General features: G+C 39.4%; 2 protein-coding genes across 3 annotated transcripts; both read right to left on the reverse strand.

Moving 5' to 3' along the window:
* Nucleotides 1-611: 611 nt before the first annotated feature.
* LOC137177220 (gap junction alpha-3 protein-like) lies at nt 612-10,466 on the reverse strand. The gene is made up of 4 exons (XM_067583391.1): nt 10,281-10,466; nt 5,140-5,228; nt 4,334-4,890; nt 612-3,508 (listed from the first exon to the last, which is right to left on the reverse strand). Exons 2-4 carry the CDS (start codon nt 5,206-5,208, stop codon nt 2,692-2,694), a joined length of 1,443 nt encoding a protein of 480 aa, XP_067439492.1. The 5' UTR covers nt 5,209-5,228; nt 10,281-10,466; the 3' UTR covers nt 612-2,691.
* Nucleotides 10,467-12,362: 1,896 nt separating this feature from the next.
* LOC137176915 (gap junction beta-2 protein-like) lies at nt 12,363-16,933 on the reverse strand. 2 transcript variants are annotated; one of them, XM_067582950.1, is made up of 8 exons: nt 16,320-16,933; nt 16,123-16,202; nt 15,972-16,019; nt 15,183-15,354; nt 13,927-14,079; nt 13,471-13,619; nt 13,168-13,374; nt 12,363-13,050 (listed from the first exon to the last, which is right to left on the reverse strand). In XM_067582950.1, the coding sequence occupies exons 4-8, from the start codon at nt 15,351-15,353 to the stop codon at nt 12,987-12,989; spliced, it is 744 nt and encodes a 247-aa protein (XP_067439051.1). In that variant the 5' UTR covers nt 15,354; nt 15,972-16,019; nt 16,123-16,202; nt 16,320-16,933; the 3' UTR covers nt 12,363-12,986. The 2 variants fall into 2 exon arrangements, with proteins under 2 accessions (XP_067439051.1, XP_067439052.1); XM_067582951.1 differs by lacking the exon at nt 16,320-16,933 and having other exon boundaries at nt 16,123-16,307.
* Nucleotides 16,934-18,186: the final 1,253 nt, after the last annotated feature.

Consider the following 18,186-nt stretch of genomic DNA (forward strand, 5'->3'; position numbering starts at 1 on the left):
TATATGTACATATTTATATACTCTATATAGTTTACCCTGATGTAACAGCAGAGATGTCATTTTGGAAACACTGAAACAAAATTAAGGTACCTACACACACACACACACACACTTACACACAAACACACACACACACACAGCCTGCGAAGCCTAAGGACTATGTCTCAGGGTGGGACTGCGTTTATTGCTTTCCTCTAGTCTTCTGCTCTGTCCGAATGTCAGTGCATCCCTCTCTTCATTGAAACTACAGGCTGAGTGAGAGCAGTACACACAGACAGACAGGTTCAACAGACACACGGACTGTTCAGCTCCACCATCACGTCACAAGAAAAATAAAAATAAAGAAACAAAAGTGCAAACCTCTCCTCTGATGTCTCCCAGCAAAGAAATAAAAGAAGGATGAAAATAAAAGAATATAGTATTTCTGCCGCTAAGCTCCCAAACTTATTAGTTAGTCCAATCATCATCATTATCATCATCATCATCATCATCAGCATCATCATCATCATCACTATAACCTTTTCCTGTCTGTGCTGGCTATATATATATATATACATATATATATATATACATACATATATATATACATATATATATATATATACTGCAGGTGTGTGTACGTGTATGTGAGTGTGTATGTTTGTGATCCAATCCAACTTCTCCAAAGAAAAGTGAGTCTGGCCAGATCAGTAAGTGGCAGGCATGTTGGCTCCTTAATTTGTCCATTTGTGCCAAGCAAATAACAATTCATACATAAGCTTTTAGTTGCTGTAACACACCCTCTGGCAGCCATGTTGGAGATCTTCAGCTTTTGGTTGAGAAAGTGAGATAATACTGATTGTATTGCTTAAAGGAATAGTTCCACGCTTATTCACTTTCTTGCTTTTTGAGAAGATCAATACCACTCTCACCTCTGTGTATTTATTGCTAGAGCCAGAAGATGATTAGCTTAGCTTAGCATAAACACTGTAGGCAGGGGGGAACAGCTAGCCTGACTCACAGCATCATAAATGGTCATAAATATGCCTACCAGCACCTCTAAAGCTGCATTCATTCATAGCTGCATTCGGTAGAATGGGATGAAGAGGAAAACCTAGCATTATTCAGACTTTGGATTGTTGGTTACGCAAACTATAAGCCTTATAGTCACACCATTTAAATAGCCTAAATTAGCTACTTTTGACACTAATGTAATTCTTTTTATCAAGTGGGAGATATCTTAGCTGTCAGAATTTGTGATATCAGGCTGACATCAACGGTTTTTCCAATACAGTCATTCAGAATTACAGTCTGAACAATATGACGTCACGACGGAGAGACATAGTTCTAGCAACACATTGTAAAACCACAACTTTTCATTTTGGTTTGTGAATGTACACATGAGTTACAACATGGTAGTGTTGCACTTGAGTGAGCCTGGCTTGCTGTTTCCCCGTTTCCAGTCTTAACGCTAAGCTAAGCTAATTGTCTCCCTGCTCTAGCTTTATAGTTAGCACACAGACATGAGACCGGTATGAAGCCTCTACTCTCGACAAAAATGCAAATAAAATGTCAAACCATTCGTTTCACAGTATAAGCTAAACATGGTTAGCACACATGTTTTAGTCTTAGAAGTCACTTCATCACAGATTTATTTTATGTTTACATAATGTTAGTTTGTTGTCTCACTGTACAGCAATGACCAGTGGTCGTGCCCTATACGTCTATGCTATCTGATCAGGGCATTTGATTGTGAAGCATACAAAGTTACGAAATGACTGGCATTACCTCTTACTGGTTGGGCTCAACAAAGGTGTCAAAAGCAATAGACTTAATAAAAATGACAATATTCATACTAGAACCTTGTATGTGTCTAAAAAATCAAAGGCACTTTGGATGACATTGTTCTAATACTGCAGCTCTGTGCACTGTGCTTTTTTTTTTACATCATTCTTTCTTTTATTTTTGATTGTAAATTCATTTTTTTAAGTTTTTTTAGCTGCTCTTGTCTTGTCTTGTTGTCTGACGTTTATGATTACACTCAATTGGATTTTTCATATTGGCGAGGACTTTGGGTAAGCCCTTTAGCTTCCTTCCTTCCTGTTTGTATCCACCAAGCTTTCTTATTGTATGTCTTTTACTATGATGTTTAGAATTGTGCAAACACAATTAAGACAATTTGCTTCAGTTTTTTGCATCAACTATATTGATATTTTACATTTTATCATATTATTTGAAGTTATATTAGGTGAATAACCATGATGCAGTGGTAGCAGTATTTTTATCGTTTGAAATTAATTGGAATTGGATCTCCTGTGTTGACAGCAATCTCTCCACTGAGTTCTCCAAAATGACTCCAGATGTGTTGCTAGGAGATTTTTGACACACCTGCAAAGCCCCTATGAGCTGGTGTCTTAAGAGTTGAGAGGCTCACGTGGACATATTGTTACTAATATGTAGGGCATATAGGGATAGGGCATCAGCACCATTAGTGCAACTGGGCCAAACTCTTTGTATCCCTCCCTCTGGTTCGTAAATCTGAGATTAAAATAAATGACCAACTCCAGCTTAATCTCTATGTCTTGCAGGCATCAGTCTTTTGCTGGAGGGCATGATTGTGTGTGGTTAAATACATTGTGCATGTGTGAAAAATTGCATATGTGTATACAGCATGTATGCATGCTTGTGTAAATGTGTGAGTGTGTGTTTTAGCTACACTGCCAGGTCATCAGGGCGTGCTCGGACGCTGCTGCTCTTGCTGGCCCGTCTTGGCTTCCGGATGTCTGTCGCCGCGGCAGCAGGAGGCTGATGCATCTCCGCCTTGGTAACCACGGTGAAGTCGTCATATGGGAGTGTACACGGTTCCTCATCCATCGGCGCCTCTTGTGGTGAGAGCTGGTAAAGAGGGGTATTACGAGGAAGTGTAGGATATGAGGAGTGTTGCTCCTCTTGAGGAGGCAGTGGAGTTGTCCCCCCCTGTGGAGAGGAGGAGTTGGAGGTGGGAGGAGAAGGAAGAGGAGGAGGATAGGAGTAGGAGGAGTTTTTTCCATCCAGATTGTTGAGCTCAAGCGCCATGTTGCTCCAGTTCTGCTCCACTGCCGACAGCTGCCCGTGGCTCCCAGTGCTCCCTTTCTCGTCATTGCCATAATAAGAAGTATGCAGGGGATCGAACAGGAAGTCATCTGGGTGGAATGCTGTGCCATCCATCTTGACAGGGGCGGTTGCTATGTTAGGGTTTAAGGAGGTCTCAGTTGGATTGTAGGCTCCTCCCTCCGCAGCCCCCACTACGCTCACCCTGCCGTACGCTGGCAAACAGTCAAGCACTGTTGCAGAGGTCTGCTCAGGAATCGTCTCTGCGTCGGGTTCATCTGCACCCATTGGCAGCGAATCACTGTCGGGTACAAACTCATTGGTGACCCCCTGCTTCACTTTCTTCCAGCCCAGGTGGTAGATCTCCAGCAGGTTGAGGGCCAGAGACACACAGGCAACCACCAGCATAAAGATGATGAAGATTGTCTTTTCAGTTGGTCTGCAACAACAAATGCACAAAAATAGTTTAAAAAGTAAGTACACATTCAAATTTTGCAAGAACTCTCCCTCCCATCATATTAAAAAAAATGCAACAGAGGAGCTGTATGAGGGGTGGCCTTGTGGCTATTTAACCGGGATGTGTTCTTTCTATGTTTCTACTGGAAAGAGTCCAGCACTGCTTTGACAGTCACGACACGGCAACTGCTACCACAGTTGGGAGGGTAAATGTACGAAATATACCTCGAGGGGCCAGAGAATTTGGCTGAACTGAACTTCAGGCTACAAGCTGATACATACACAATTGCACAAAATATGTATATTGTTGCAAAAATCACCTGTATTATAATATGCCAACATGAATCTATGTGATTATGTGTACAGCACAAAAGATAATTTAGTGTGGAGTTCCTCTTTAATTCACAAATGAAAACAAATGTAATTATAGTAAATATTTTTAACAGTGTGTTTATCTGCTCTAACATCAGCTGCAATCATTACCTTGTCTAGCTAACTAGCTTAATACCTACACTAGTAACCTAGCATTATTTCCAAGGCTAAGGAGCACATTATTAACTTACTGCATTAGTTTGTTGGGTTATAGGCTGCGTGAGAACAGAAAGCGTGACAGGCATAGCAACAGTAACTAAGTGGTGAGGCTTAGCGAATGGTCAATTGAATCAAATGTATATATGAAAAGGTTTCAGTGGATGGGAAAAGTTGGCTTTGCATGGCAAATGAACAACACAAACATACAAGAAAAAAATCAAGACACAAAGAAACATCTAAAACAAACATGTCCTAAAATTAAATGAGACCCTCTAACCTGGAGATGAAGCAGTCCACAGTATTGGGGCAGGGCCAGCGGCCACATTTATAGAGCGGCCTCAGGTGGAACCCATAGAGGAAGTACTGTCCTAGGATGAAGCCCACCTCGAACAGGGTCTTGAAGATGATGTTGAAGATGTAGGTCCTCAGTAACGCCCCTCGGATCCGGATCTTCCCATGCTCGTCACGGATTGGTGGCTTTTCCTTCTTCCCGCCTCCTCCTCCGTCTCCAACTCCATTGTGGTATAGAGGGTCATGGTCCTCTTGGTGCCGTCCGGCCTTTCTGAGCTCTTCCTCCCTCTCCCTCCTCTTCTCCTCCATGCGGACAATGTGCAGGACATGGCCCAGGTAGATGAGGGTTGGCGTGGAGACAAAGATGATCTGCAGCACCCAGAAACGGATGTGGGAGATGGGGAAGGCCTCGTCGTAGCAGACGTTCTCGCAACCGGGCTGTTGTGTATTACAGGTGAAGTCAGATTGCTCGTCACCCCAGACCTCCTCGGCTGCTGCACCCAGCACCAAGATGCGGAAGATGAAGAGGACGGTCAGCCAAACCTGACACGGAAGGACGGAAGGTTTAAAAAACAGAACAGGTGCTTCAGCTGGTATAATGTGTCGTATTGGATTGTGGTACAAAAGAGGCAACTGAGCCACATGGTGAAGCTGTTAGAAACATCAGAAAGGATTCTAAAATGTGGCCATTATGAATACTGTTGGGTGCAAAGGATTATCTGAGAGAAAGAGGGTAAACTTCATGTGATATAATTTCATGTTGATCAAGTTAATCAACAGTCAATCAGTCACCTTTCCTATCACAGTGGAGTGTTCTTGAGCATTCTCCAGCAGCCGCCCCAGAAAGCTCCAGTCACCCATGCTTCACTCGATTTTCTAGCCTGGAGAGAAAAACAAGAAGTCCTTGTTAGGATGAGCAGGAGTCAGGGAAGGAGGCAGAAGTTCTGTATGGAGGAGGTGGACAGATTATGTGGTATATTATAGGAATGAAGACTTAGCAGTGGATGGATATTTGTTTTAAAGGATAAGTCTAGGTTTTACTATATTTTTTCTTGGTGTCAACAAATTCTGTGAAGACACACAAAAAAAGTTAGTCTGTCTTTTCTATTTCCTGTCCCTGTCTGTGGCTCTCAGCCCCAAGCCCATTGGTTCCTACTTAAGAATAACTAGGCACTGTTATTTTTAGCAAAATGTTACTCAAACAGGAAAAAATTTGTTGGGGACTATTTTCAAGGGTGGATTAATACACATTTGGGGGGCTATGAGTAATTACAACACCAGCACAGGATTGATGTAAAATAAACTACGATGGCCATTTTCAAGAGCGACGTGTAGCACATTGATGTGTTTTCATAGATTACAACAATGGAAGCTAATAGCACAGAAGAATGAGATAAGTTCATTGTTGGTTTGGGTCTTTTAATGGGATGTCAACCTTATCCTTTAAAATACCAATGTCCAATAGGTTTGAAAAAAAAATTCTCTAGGAGTTTATTCTCAGTAAGGATCATTCAGGAGATGGGACCCACGACAATCTAACTCAAACAATTTTCTCAAAGACAATTGAGAAGGATACTCAGATAGTCAGGGACCACAGTTGGGAGGTGTATCAACTACTATAAGAATAAAATCAGTCATAAATCATTCAACTTCCACTTTTTGGCTGGCTTATTACTTGTCCACTGTCTAGCTTACAGAGTTTATGTCCAGTCATCTTTAATCTTAAACAGACATAATTTTGAATGTTTCAAATTGCCAACTTATAGACTGTTTTGCAATAGGTTTTCACCACATGTTCATATTTACCTAAAAGCTACAATAGTTTCCAATTGTTCACTGATATTGTGTCAATATGGTAAATATAGTTCCAGTCAGTAAGGACAGTTGTTAATCCTGACAACAAACTAGGTCTTAGAGACTCTGGGGTTTCATTACCAGCCTGTACCGAAATTCCTTTTAGTAATAGAACAGACGAGGGCCTGAAAGAAATGTCTATCACATGGTTTGGGGTCAGAGGAGACACAGAGACAACAAAAAGTGAAAACAGGCTTACTAAAATATTGTTGTATTGTCAGTGATAAATCCATCGACCAGAGATCAGAAGAAAAAACAATATCCTGAAAGGAGAGACAAAATGCTCTTGTTAACTCTACAGGTCATTGTCACACACAAAATTGTCATTTACATTTCAATTTTAAGAGATTTAAAATGAATGCAGAATCTATTTGAAAATAGAACCTACAAATTAACTAAACTCCCTAAGCAATCACACCTATAAAATAAACCAGAAGCAGCCATGGTGTGAGAAATGTGTGTCTAGTCAACTTATCACACGACGCAACCAAACAGCTCCATGTTTAGTGACTCTAGACCTATTAAAAGGAAGACTTGGCACAGCAAAATCTGCACAACCACCTCTTGGGTGCAGAAGCAAGCTATAAACAAAACACTGACATAGTATCACCTTTTAAGTTGATATGGTGAACTTGTTAGCAAACAGTTGCCTAGTTAGACATTCACTCTCCAGTAGGAAATATCAGGCTGTTTAGCTGCTAAATGCTTCACTATGTTCACCAGCTAGTTGCTAACTTTGTCTGCTGTTTGGTGCGGGGCAGGTAGCGTACAGAGGGTCTTTAGAGTGTTTTTGCTGTCTGGTGCATCTGGAAATCACACTGATGAAAGCAATGAGACTAAACCAAAAAAGCAAAGATGCAACCAAAACAATGAGCTAAAAGAAACTAAAACGCTGCGTTGACCTGAGAGGAGCTGCAGAGTTGGCTGATAATGAACTGGATAAAATAAACTTGTCAGTGCTCTCTGATGGCCCAACTGGGTAATGGTGACACTATATCTACACGTATTTATTTCTGCATTGCAATGACTTATCAGCCTACGTGTACAGATACAGATATATCTACCATATGCATATATCGACCAAGATATCAGCTCATCTATCAGTCTACCTCTAGTCCTTATCATTATAATTAAAATACTTTAGATTTTTTATAATTTCCAGATTTTAGAATTAGTTAAACATAATCATAAAGACAGAACAATACTGTATCTATTCATGTCCATATGTCACTCTCTGCAAATCTGTGCATGCATGCCTGTGTCTTTACTATATTATATACACACATACATTTGCTTGCAGATGTGCACGCATTTGTGTGTAGTTACGTTTGTGTGTGTGTATGTGCCGCAGGGCTGGCTGTCTAGCGGACAATGGCTGGCCATCTGCGGGAAGTGAATGAGTGGATAACAGGTCGTCCCTGTTGAATGCTGGACTCATCACATCCCAGGAATGCTGAGGAGGGCAAATGTTTGCCTGGGATCGACTGATATGTACACACACGCAAACACATACACACACTCACAGTTACAGTAGCATACGCTACGTCTGTATATCTGAGCCAGCACTCTGTCACAACTGAATGAGGTCATCTACAACTTATTTTACCTCTAGCATTAAACATAAACCCATCATCTACCCTCACGAGAAGTAAATCAGAAGTCTGAAAAATCAAGCAACCATCCATTTAACATTTTAAAAAAGAAAACTACTCACAGGTTATCAAAAAAACACTAGTTCCCTTTGAGAATACTAAAGTAATACCAATGAATAAAATCTCCTAAAATATAATGTCACCAAACAAACACGATAGAGTACTAGACAAACTTAAGGTACACATATGAAATATCATTAAGAAGTTGTGTTTTATTACATTAATACAATAAAAGTTTAAAAATCCACCTCAAATGATGTCATAGCTGCTCACATTTAGTGACTTTTCTGAAATCCTACAGTTGAATGAAACATTCCTATTCTCAGCTAACAAATGAGGAAACCAATTAACAGTCTACTGATACACCAGTCGAACTGTGGCATGTGTACATGTACATGATGTGTTGACGTGATGAAATACCATCTGTCAAGACAGACAATAGAGAAGCTGCCAGATGGACATTGTCCTGGCTGGCGTGTGCTTTTGATGGATCAGAGGTCTTTGTGCTAAAACAGTCAAACAGTTAACTCTTGGCCTGCCGTTTGCACCCTGAAAACCCTGTTAAGATATGCAGACAGTGGCAATGTTCAGATGAAAGACAATTCTGATCATTATCCAGTAAATGACGCAACCTACTCTGGCTCGGCTCACATGCATTACCATTGTAATTCAGTGAGAACAACTTAGTTAATGCAGCTAACATGACCAATGTTTTTTCTTGATGAAATTGCTCTACAAACTGATAATAGTTCAAAGACAGCGACTGCACAAGAATACACAGAAAGTGCACAAAGGTTTGTGACAGTGTGTAAAGGTGCATAAAATGCCTTAAGGTACCAAAATATAAATAAAATATATAAAAGAACATATTTGATAAAGAAGCACAAAGGTGTGTAAGGGTCCAAAAACGTGCACAAATGTACAAAAAGGTAATGGTGCCTAAAATGAATGCAAATCTTGTCAGACTCAAGAATGTCCAAGCTTTGGGCTCCAATAAAGCAATATGCATTAGTGAAACAGGAGATATGGAAATAATAATAACAACAACTGGGTGGTTGAGAGCAGCAACTTCAAAGTGTTCACAGTTATTATTATGACGGATGTTTTCTATTGAATTTGTTTGCCCCCTTCAGCTCAACACTTATGAACACTACTTTTAACTTCATACTCTCCCAAATCAAATATTCCAACCACAGAAAACCTGTTGGAAATGGTCTCCCGCCATTTAAGTATAAGAGATCAGATTAAAAAATTATTGTAATGCATAACATGTGTGATGTGAAGTCTATTTCATGCACTGTATATTCATGCATTTCACCACTGGTATTTCTGAATTGGAAATGACAGAGCTCAAACTAAATTAAATTAAATTAAATTAAATTAAGGCCCATCTCCAAACTTCAGTTGATTAGTCATCTGCTTTCTTTTTTTTTTCTTTTCTTTTTTTTTTTTACAGATAGAGAATAAAAATGATGATATTTTCACAAAAGCAAAATATCCTGGGATGGCCCTACCAGGTAATTTGCACCATGTTTTATAGTGATCTGTGAAAACAACATTAATAGGAATACTGGTTTTAAGCTACGTTTCTTATATATTATAAAGGAGGAAAATTGTTTGTGCAATATCCTAAAATGCCAGTTTTGTAAGAATGCAGAATATTAATTTTTGACACCTTACCAGTTTTGTTCAGTTAGGTGGCTGGTGTGAACAGGCCTACACTCATCACATTCTTTATATATATTATAAATCTGTCATAATTTTGTTATCCTGTTCTATGCTGTATTTCTTTAATTTGTCTTTCTTTTTCTATTCTGTACACACATCTATTGCACATCTTTCCTCTCTGGGAGAGGGATCCTCCTCTGTTGCTCTTCCTGAGTTTTCTTCTATTTTTTACCCATTAAAGGGTTTTAAGGGAGTTTTTCCTTATTCGAATCAAGGATCAGAGGATGTTGTAAAACTGTACAGACTGTGAAGCCCCCTGAGGCAAATTTGTGATTTGTGATATTGGGCTATGCAAATAAAATTGACTTGACTACACTTACAGTACCACCTACTTCTAAGAGACAAATGAGAGAGACAAGGGTGGCTGGCATGAGGGAGCCAATTGCCAAAACACCCTAATTTACTGTCCAAATGTTTTTTTTTAAATAATAATATTAATAATAGATATTGTGATATTAAAAAAGTCTAAAATCTCAGGATTCCATCCATTTCAGTGAGCCTATGTCCACTTTTTTAAGTCACAAAACTATCCTACATTCAATTCATAAAATATTTGTGGCTTCCTGCGCGCCGTCTTTCCCACAGGGAAGTGAACGCAGCATGAGAGGTGCTGGATAATCCAGCAGGTGTTAGGATGATAATCCCTCCTCTTCCCTCCCACTTCAACCAGCACCATCACTCCAGCATCCACCTGCTTACCGCTCTCCTCTGAACGCGTCTCCCCTCCCGGCTGCGCGCTGCTTCTCTCACTTCTTTCCTCCTTCTTCTCTTTGTTTGGGCTCCAGGCGAACAAGCGAGGAGTTGGCGAGATTAGTGGGTGAGGAGGCGGGAGGGAGAGAGACACAGAGAGACAGAGAGTTACAGAGAGAGAGAGAGAGAGAGGGAGAGAGAGAGGGAGAGAGGGAGAGAGAGAGAGAGAGAGTAAAAAAAAAGACGTGAGGCAAGTCTAGTCTAAAAAAAAGGGCGCGTGTGGAACCTGTCCCGCGAAGGCGAAGCGCAGCGGCTGCGTCCCGCGTGGCCAAGGCCATCCGCCACTGTCACACATTGGTGTCCCCGTGCATGGGGCGCACGAGGGGGGTTGTTAGGGGGGGGTCGCGGGGGAAGGTGTGTGTGTGTGTATGTGTGTGTGTGTGTGTGTGTGTGTGTGTGTGTGTGTGTGTGTGGGCAGGGGCGACTCCACTCCATCACACCTCTGGCAAAATGCCAAATTCAAACAATTTAAAATAGTTTTTAAAACTTAAACACAAGAATTTTTTTTCGTATTATTTGCTGAGAAGTCATTTTTATTATTAAAATGAATAGTATTATTTCAGCTAGTAGTAGCAGTAGTAGTAGTAGTAGTAGTAGTAGTAGCAGTAGTATTCGTAGTATTAGAAGTAACATTTAGTTGTAGGAGTGTAACCAGGCTACACATTGTGTTGGCTGTTTCAGATAAAAAAACAATGTCAATATGTGGTAAAGTGAGCAAAAACATGTATTTCAATGAAATACAAATGACAAATAAATAAGAAAATCAGTATTGCATAAAAGTGAGTACTTCAGGCGAAAGTATATTTCTAAACAAGCAGCCTCCAGAGTTAGAAAAAAACTATTTAAATGCACTTTTTATTTTTCAGCCCAGTACAGTACAGTGATTTAACAGCATGGTTGCTTGTAAAAGAATGACTTCACCTCTTCACCAACATTTCTGTTGTAACTTAGTTTTGTCTCAGTAACTGTCCTTCAGAGGAAGGGAGGGAAGACTCATGGACCTGTCAGCGTTCTTGTAGTCACTGATGGTCACCAGCAGAGGTCAATACAGTATATCACTCGATACATCTGTTGTAAATGAAAATGCATGTGTAGTCCTTATAAGGTCAACAGATGTATTTAACCCTAACCCAAAAAACTGAAACAAACTTTTTGTCAAATAGTTTAAAAGTCTTAAAATTGAAAAATAACATCAGTATTGTAAAAACACAACTTTCCCAATTTCCCACTCAACACAGAAACATGAGGGTTTAACCAAAAAAAAAAGTATTTTTTAGAAATAAAGAGTAAAAGAAATCTGGACTATTCAGAGAAAGGAGAAAAGCCTCCACATGGACATAATGTCATCAATGCTTCCACCTCGTTCATTCACTTACGTATTTATGATATTTGACTGCACATCTTATATGACTTTCTTTTATATTCAGTAACTTTTTCTTACTCTATCACCCAGTCCTGAAAAGGAGGCGCTCCAGGTGTCTTCCAGCTTCTGAGGATAATTTGCTGTCCAGTCGTTATTCCCATCTGGATCCCGTCCTTTCATAATTGCAGAAAAATAGATTAATATCTCCTAAAATATAAACTTTTGGACAGAGCATAAACTGTGGATCTGTGTTTTAAGTAATCAAATAACTCAAGTATGTCCACACAGTATGATATTCTAATGTTGGTTGTTTTACTGTGTAAACAAAATGATGATATGCTGATGTAAAGATTCTGTTGAGGTAAATATTCTACATGCAGGAGCTTGTAGTTTATCAAAAAAAAAAAACTCCATCTGTGGGAATTCTTACAGATTAGGTTGATTTTCAAATAAATAGCTAAAGACAAATATTCTCTAAATAGACACTGTGAATACATGTGGTTTAATGCATGGTATGGTTCTGTTAGGAGGCTTTTCTGTGTGGTGCATGTGTCTGTAATTGTGCCACAAAGTTATGAGTGACAATTCCTGTTTCATTTTCCCAGACAAGAGCATTATTAGTATTACACATTTTTAAATGAAACAATCAGACTGTCACAGAATTAAGATAAAATGAACATTTATTTGTGTAAGTAAAGTGAGAAATTGTGAGAACATTTTATTCAACTGTTATTTAATGAATATATGAAAAATAAAAAAATATGAACAACTTTTGTTTGTATGTGTGTGTGTGTGTGTGTGTGTGTGTGTGTGTGTGTGTGTGTGTAGCTGCTAGTGAGTCCTCACATTTTTTATGTTTCATGTTTTCTTCATGCCAGTAGATGGCATGATGGCTCTAAATCATAGCATTATTATAAATAGACTATGTGTCTTTTTTAGTTTTTTACATTAGAATACATTGTCTAACTAGATATCATATTACACAACTGCACTATCAACACAAGTTAAAAAAAAAGAAGTCATAATTGACATACAATCTGAAACAATGTCATGTAAAAATACAGTTTTGAGTTGTTGATACTGATTCCATCCTCTCCACCCCTTCAATGTTACACATCAACAATTTGGGTATCATAGAAAACGTCCACTTTTTAATTATATTTACATAGTTTTGGGGTCATTCATGTGTTCTCCACTTGTGATCCTGCAGATTTAGCTTGTTTTAAGTCTTTGGAATATCTTCTTCATATATCCATGTTGTCGCTGCTTCCTCAGGTTGAGACAAGCATCTTCTAGTTTGTCTTATTCTGCATCCTCTCTCTGCTGGATTTCCTCTCCCTCTGGCCACAGATACTCCTGAGAAAAGGAGATGATAACACAGATGAAGATATGACAGTCATTTTGTAACATTGCTGAAATAATAATTGACTGAATACTTTCTTAATTAATCGCCTGACTGATTAATACCTCTACCTGGTAATAGCCTTGGAAACAAGATAGGCAAGCTCAGCGATGTTCAGGACCATACAGATAGAAGAGGCGGTGGCCATGAAAATGGTGAAGATGGTTTTCTCGGTTGGGCGTGAGATGAAACAGTCCACCAGGTTAGGACACGGCCACTGGTCACACTGCACCAGCCGTGGCATCTGGAAACCATCGTACACCACGTACAAGGCATACCTGGAGAGACAACCACACATACTGTATGCAGATGGTATGATTATACCAAACCAGCAATATGGTAGATTCACAGGAAATCAGAATCACAGATCTTACATGAAGCCTCCCTCAAACAGCAGCCTGAACACCAGACTGCATGCATATGTCCACCAGAGAGCGCCAGCGATCGGGAGTCTCCGTCTCTTCAGAGTCTCCAGCTCTCCCTCCTGGCCCTTGTTGCTGAGGAAACCAGCTCTACCAGACGCCTGTCACACAGAATCACATAAACACACAAAACAGGACCAGAAAAGAAACACAGGATCACAGAGGCATGACATGATTAAACAAGACAACACATGACAAGACATGACAGAATATGACATGACAAGATAAAGCAAGACCAAATATATGGAAGGCCAAACATGACATTTCTGAGAGGTTATTTGCTCAAATGACCTTCCATACATACCAGAAAAGAAGTGAAGTGATATGACGTGACAACATTATATGAAACATATGAATATGAAACATACATACATACAAACAATATATGAAAATGAACAGCACACACACCTGCAAGACCCTCTTCTTATCGCTATGGTTCCGATAGGCCACATACATGGCAACCAGGAGCGTCGGTGTGGAGACAAAGACAAGTTGGAGACACCAGAGACGGATGTGAGAGACAGGAAAGAATTGATCATAGCAGACGTTCTCACAGCCAGGCTGAAAGGAAGAGAGTGAGACTGAAAAACCTGATCGCTGTTATTCGTCTTTGGAGCTGTTTCTAAACAAACTAACGTGAACATGTTACCCAGCGTGGCGGTGTGGCTCATTGACGTGTTTTTGGATGACAAAAATATATCAGGCTTTGGATACACACACAATACTTGTTAGCAGCCAAACATGAGATTTGTTGACAATAAGAAAAATCACATCCTTTAAGTCAGTTGCTTTAAAGATGCCGTCATTAGGTGATCTGAATGAGCTAAAATGAAGTGTAACAGTAGCACAAGTCATAAAGGTGAGTCAGTATTGTCGGTTACAGAGCAATATCTAGTAAGGCTGTAGAGGCAAAACTGCTGAGTGTACTGAAATGGGTAATAGGGGTGTGCCCGAATACAAGTGGGTTTTTTACAAATATTTGTTTCATACAAATATTTCAAAAATTATTTGTTTTCAGGAAGAAAAAACGGTGTGCTGTCTCTGTGTTATGGGTGTATAAATAGGTAGAGGTCAGTCTGGATTGAGGCAACGAGTAAAGTTTTAGCTCAGTAGTCAGCGCAGTCATCTATGATCTGGGAGACTCCAGTTTGAGACCTGGTTTGGGGACTTCCTTCTTAAGGTAGATTATTCATAAACACTTATTGTGACACTTTCATTTTTCTAAAATTAAAAGCATAACAAAAACAGGATTTTCAAGCCTCTTTCCACTTTTATTCAAATACAAATAAAAATAAAATAAAATACTGGGCTCTCTGCACATCCCTAATTCAAAAGTTACACAGTTGCACTTTAATGCTTTTATTAGCAAATATTACTGCCATATAAGACTTTAATTTATCAGAGCTGTCAAAAACCATTAAGTAGTGACAGTACATTTCAGAATTGTAATTAATATTGGAATATATGCAGCATGATCCTCCAAAATCTATTCATTACTATATAGAAAGAATCTGAGCCTGAAGTTAATATCATGTACTGAGTTGTTGTATTCACATACAGGTAAATGTCATCATGATGTCATACCATCCTACATACCACGCAACAAGGAGACAAGACATGATTACCATATTTTCATAAATGAGTTCACCGACTAGCTGCCTTACCTGTAGTGTGTTACAGGTGAAGTCAGACTGCTCGTCGCCCCAGACGCTCTCAGCAGCAACAACCAGCACCATGACCCGGAAAATAAACAGCACCGAGAGCCAGATTTTACCCAGGCTGGTGGAGTGACGGTTCGCCCCCACCAACTGAGTGTACAGAGCAGGCCAAGACATCCTGGAGAAACAGACACAGACATGAGAATGGGAATAACAATATTAAAGTCACTGAAGTGACTTTTTGACAGTTCAAGCCTCTAGATTCAGCGTCAGGTTTGGCTGCTTCCTTTGAGCCACACATTGACAGCGACACAGATGGAGAGTAAGAACCACGGCAGTGGCAAAAGATGAAAGCAGAGACAGGCAATGAAACAAAAGCGAAGTTTGAAAGAGAAAGAGGATGAAAAGGAATGAAACTGAGAGGAGGAGGAGGAGAGAAGGCCCAGTGCCAGCATTCATGTGAACTGATGAACCTCTCTGCCCACTGTGGACTGTACTGAACCGAGCCCACTCACCTAAAACCACACTGAACACACTGTACAAACCCACACTACTACAGTCCTCACCGAGCCTCACCGCTCACCAGATCGATTGATTGATTTATTGATTCAATGATTATTTGAATGATGTGTACTGTGCTGATAAGATCACTTCTTTAGTTGTAAAATGTTTCACAAAAAGTGGAAAACATAAAACAGATGATTCAAATTTTATATTTTCTAAAATTACTTCTTATAAAAGTGATGTCAGACTTTATGTGATGACATTTCTTTATTAAAAAGGTATTTTTCTCACCTTGAGTCAGGTTGTTTGTAGGAAAATATTCCACATGGTCCTCTCCAGCTTGAAAACAAACACACAGCTCACTATCACATCATTACTGGCAAAACTAGATGAAACAAGATGAAATGGAATCTGAAACTAATATAAGGATCAAAACACAAACCTGCAGCTCCTGCTTCCTTTGCATCAAATAAAAGATGCGCCTCTGCTGTCAAGTCAGCCAGAATGAAATATGATGACTTCCTGTGACGAGTTTCAAAGTAAAACCTCAGAGAGGAAGAAGCTACACAAAAAGTACAGACATAGAAACTGAGATGATACTTTGATAATAGAATCTGTGATGAGTACTGTGATGAGTACCTTGATAATGGGCCAAGATGGTGCAGGTGTGCATATAGGATCATGATGTCACACAAAGCCAAAGATGGAGGTTTTATTATTATTTTATTTTGCTTCTGTTGTTTGTACTGTGCCAAAAAGTTGAAATTAAAGAATAATTTCACAAAAAAAGAGAAATATTAAAGAGGAAATGTAGAAAAGAGAAAAACCATTCAGAGATATTGATTTAATTGTAAGGATTTACAAAATACTGCTGGGATTACTTTCACAAGAGCCTCTGCTAATGATGAAAGTAGTAAAATATATTCCTATATATTTATATATTCAGAAACTAATTCTTCATCCAGTTAGGTGCGTAAAGGAGAGAACTGTCAGTCATAAACTGTACGGTCTAATTAAAAATGACTCCTGTCCTATAAAAAGAATTTACCCCCTTTGGAAATTCTCATGTTGTATTGAATCGAAGTAGATTTCATGTGGCTTTTTTTGGAAGTGATCAACAGAGAAATCAAACACATTTCTGCAATCTAAATGACATACAGACGTGAATTACCCCCTTTAACATGACACACCTAAGTCATCACAGGTGCAACCGATTAGTTTTAGAAGTCACGTAATTAGTTAAACAGAGATCACCTGTGTGCAGTCAAGAAGTGTCAGTTAACTGGACTGTAAATACATCTGTATATGGAAGGTCCAGTTATCGTGGCAAAACCTGTGGCATGAAGTCAAAGCAACACTCCAAGCTAAATAAATGCTGTTTTTTTGTTGATCAGTGTCAAAAAAACACATTAAATCTACTTTGATTTAATGTTGTGAAACAGTAAAATATGAAAACTTCCAAGGGGAGTGAATACTCTTTATAGGCACTGCAGTATTGCACTTCTCAGGGGACTCACCTCACAAGAGGCAGATAAAAAAAAGAAAGGTCAGAATCACAGCAGTAGAGGCTGAGATGTTAGGCTCAAACTCCAACAAACACAAATGATCACATTAACTTTAATGTTGATGTAAAATTGGTGTCCAGGGTGATTGCACTAACAGAGGGCCTGTGCAGTCTCAAACTCAGAGGTTTGATAGAACAAAGTTGCATTGTGGTGTAAATGTGTGTGTGTGTTTGTGTGTGTGAGTGTAACAGGACACAGGTAGAGAGTCAAAGTGACTTTTCAGAAGCAAAACATCACTTGGCAGCAGTGGGCCTGCAGGACAGTGCTGCTCTGTGTCCTGTTAATGACTGTGACTGTGAGCTTTTCCCACTGTTTGCTGAAGTGTGGGAGTAAAACCAACTTCCTCAGTTTACACTGTGGATTCTCACAAAAGTGAAGTGAAAACCTTTGAATAAACTGCAAAATGCACTATTCTGCATATTCTGTTTGAGATACAACATTGATATTTGTAGACAAACTGTGCACCAGTAGTATATGAGTGAAAAAGTATTCTGACTCTTGTGTAGGAATTATGATTTCATTACACATGTCTATTTGTTTTCATGAGTAATGAAGCACGGGCTGCTGGTAAGGACAGGTTCAGTTTTTCAAGTCTGTCCTAAAACAACAGTCAGGAGCCCAAATGAACACTGACACGTGTTTTCCTTCCTGTAATCATTCCTCCTTAATTAAGAGATCCCCTCACTTACAATGTAAGTGATAGGGAAATGTATTTAAAAGTTTATTTGAAGATAATATGAGACTTCAGCCGTCCAAATGAGTCAAATCAAGTCAATATCTGTCAACATCCTTCTTGTTTTTACGACCCTTCCACTGCAGCTCAACAGGGAAACACTGTCCGTTGAGACACAAAGAGTGAATTTTTTACTAAAAAGACTGTAAGTGTGGAAGATATCCACTTAACTTGATGAACTCAGACTGCTGAAGCTTCATTTATGATT

Source organism: Thunnus thynnus, chromosome 24, assembly GCF_963924715.1.
Source record: "Thunnus thynnus chromosome 24, fThuThy2.1, whole genome shotgun sequence".
Lineage (NCBI taxonomy): Eukaryota > Metazoa > Chordata > Actinopteri > Scombriformes > Scombridae > Thunnus > Thunnus thynnus.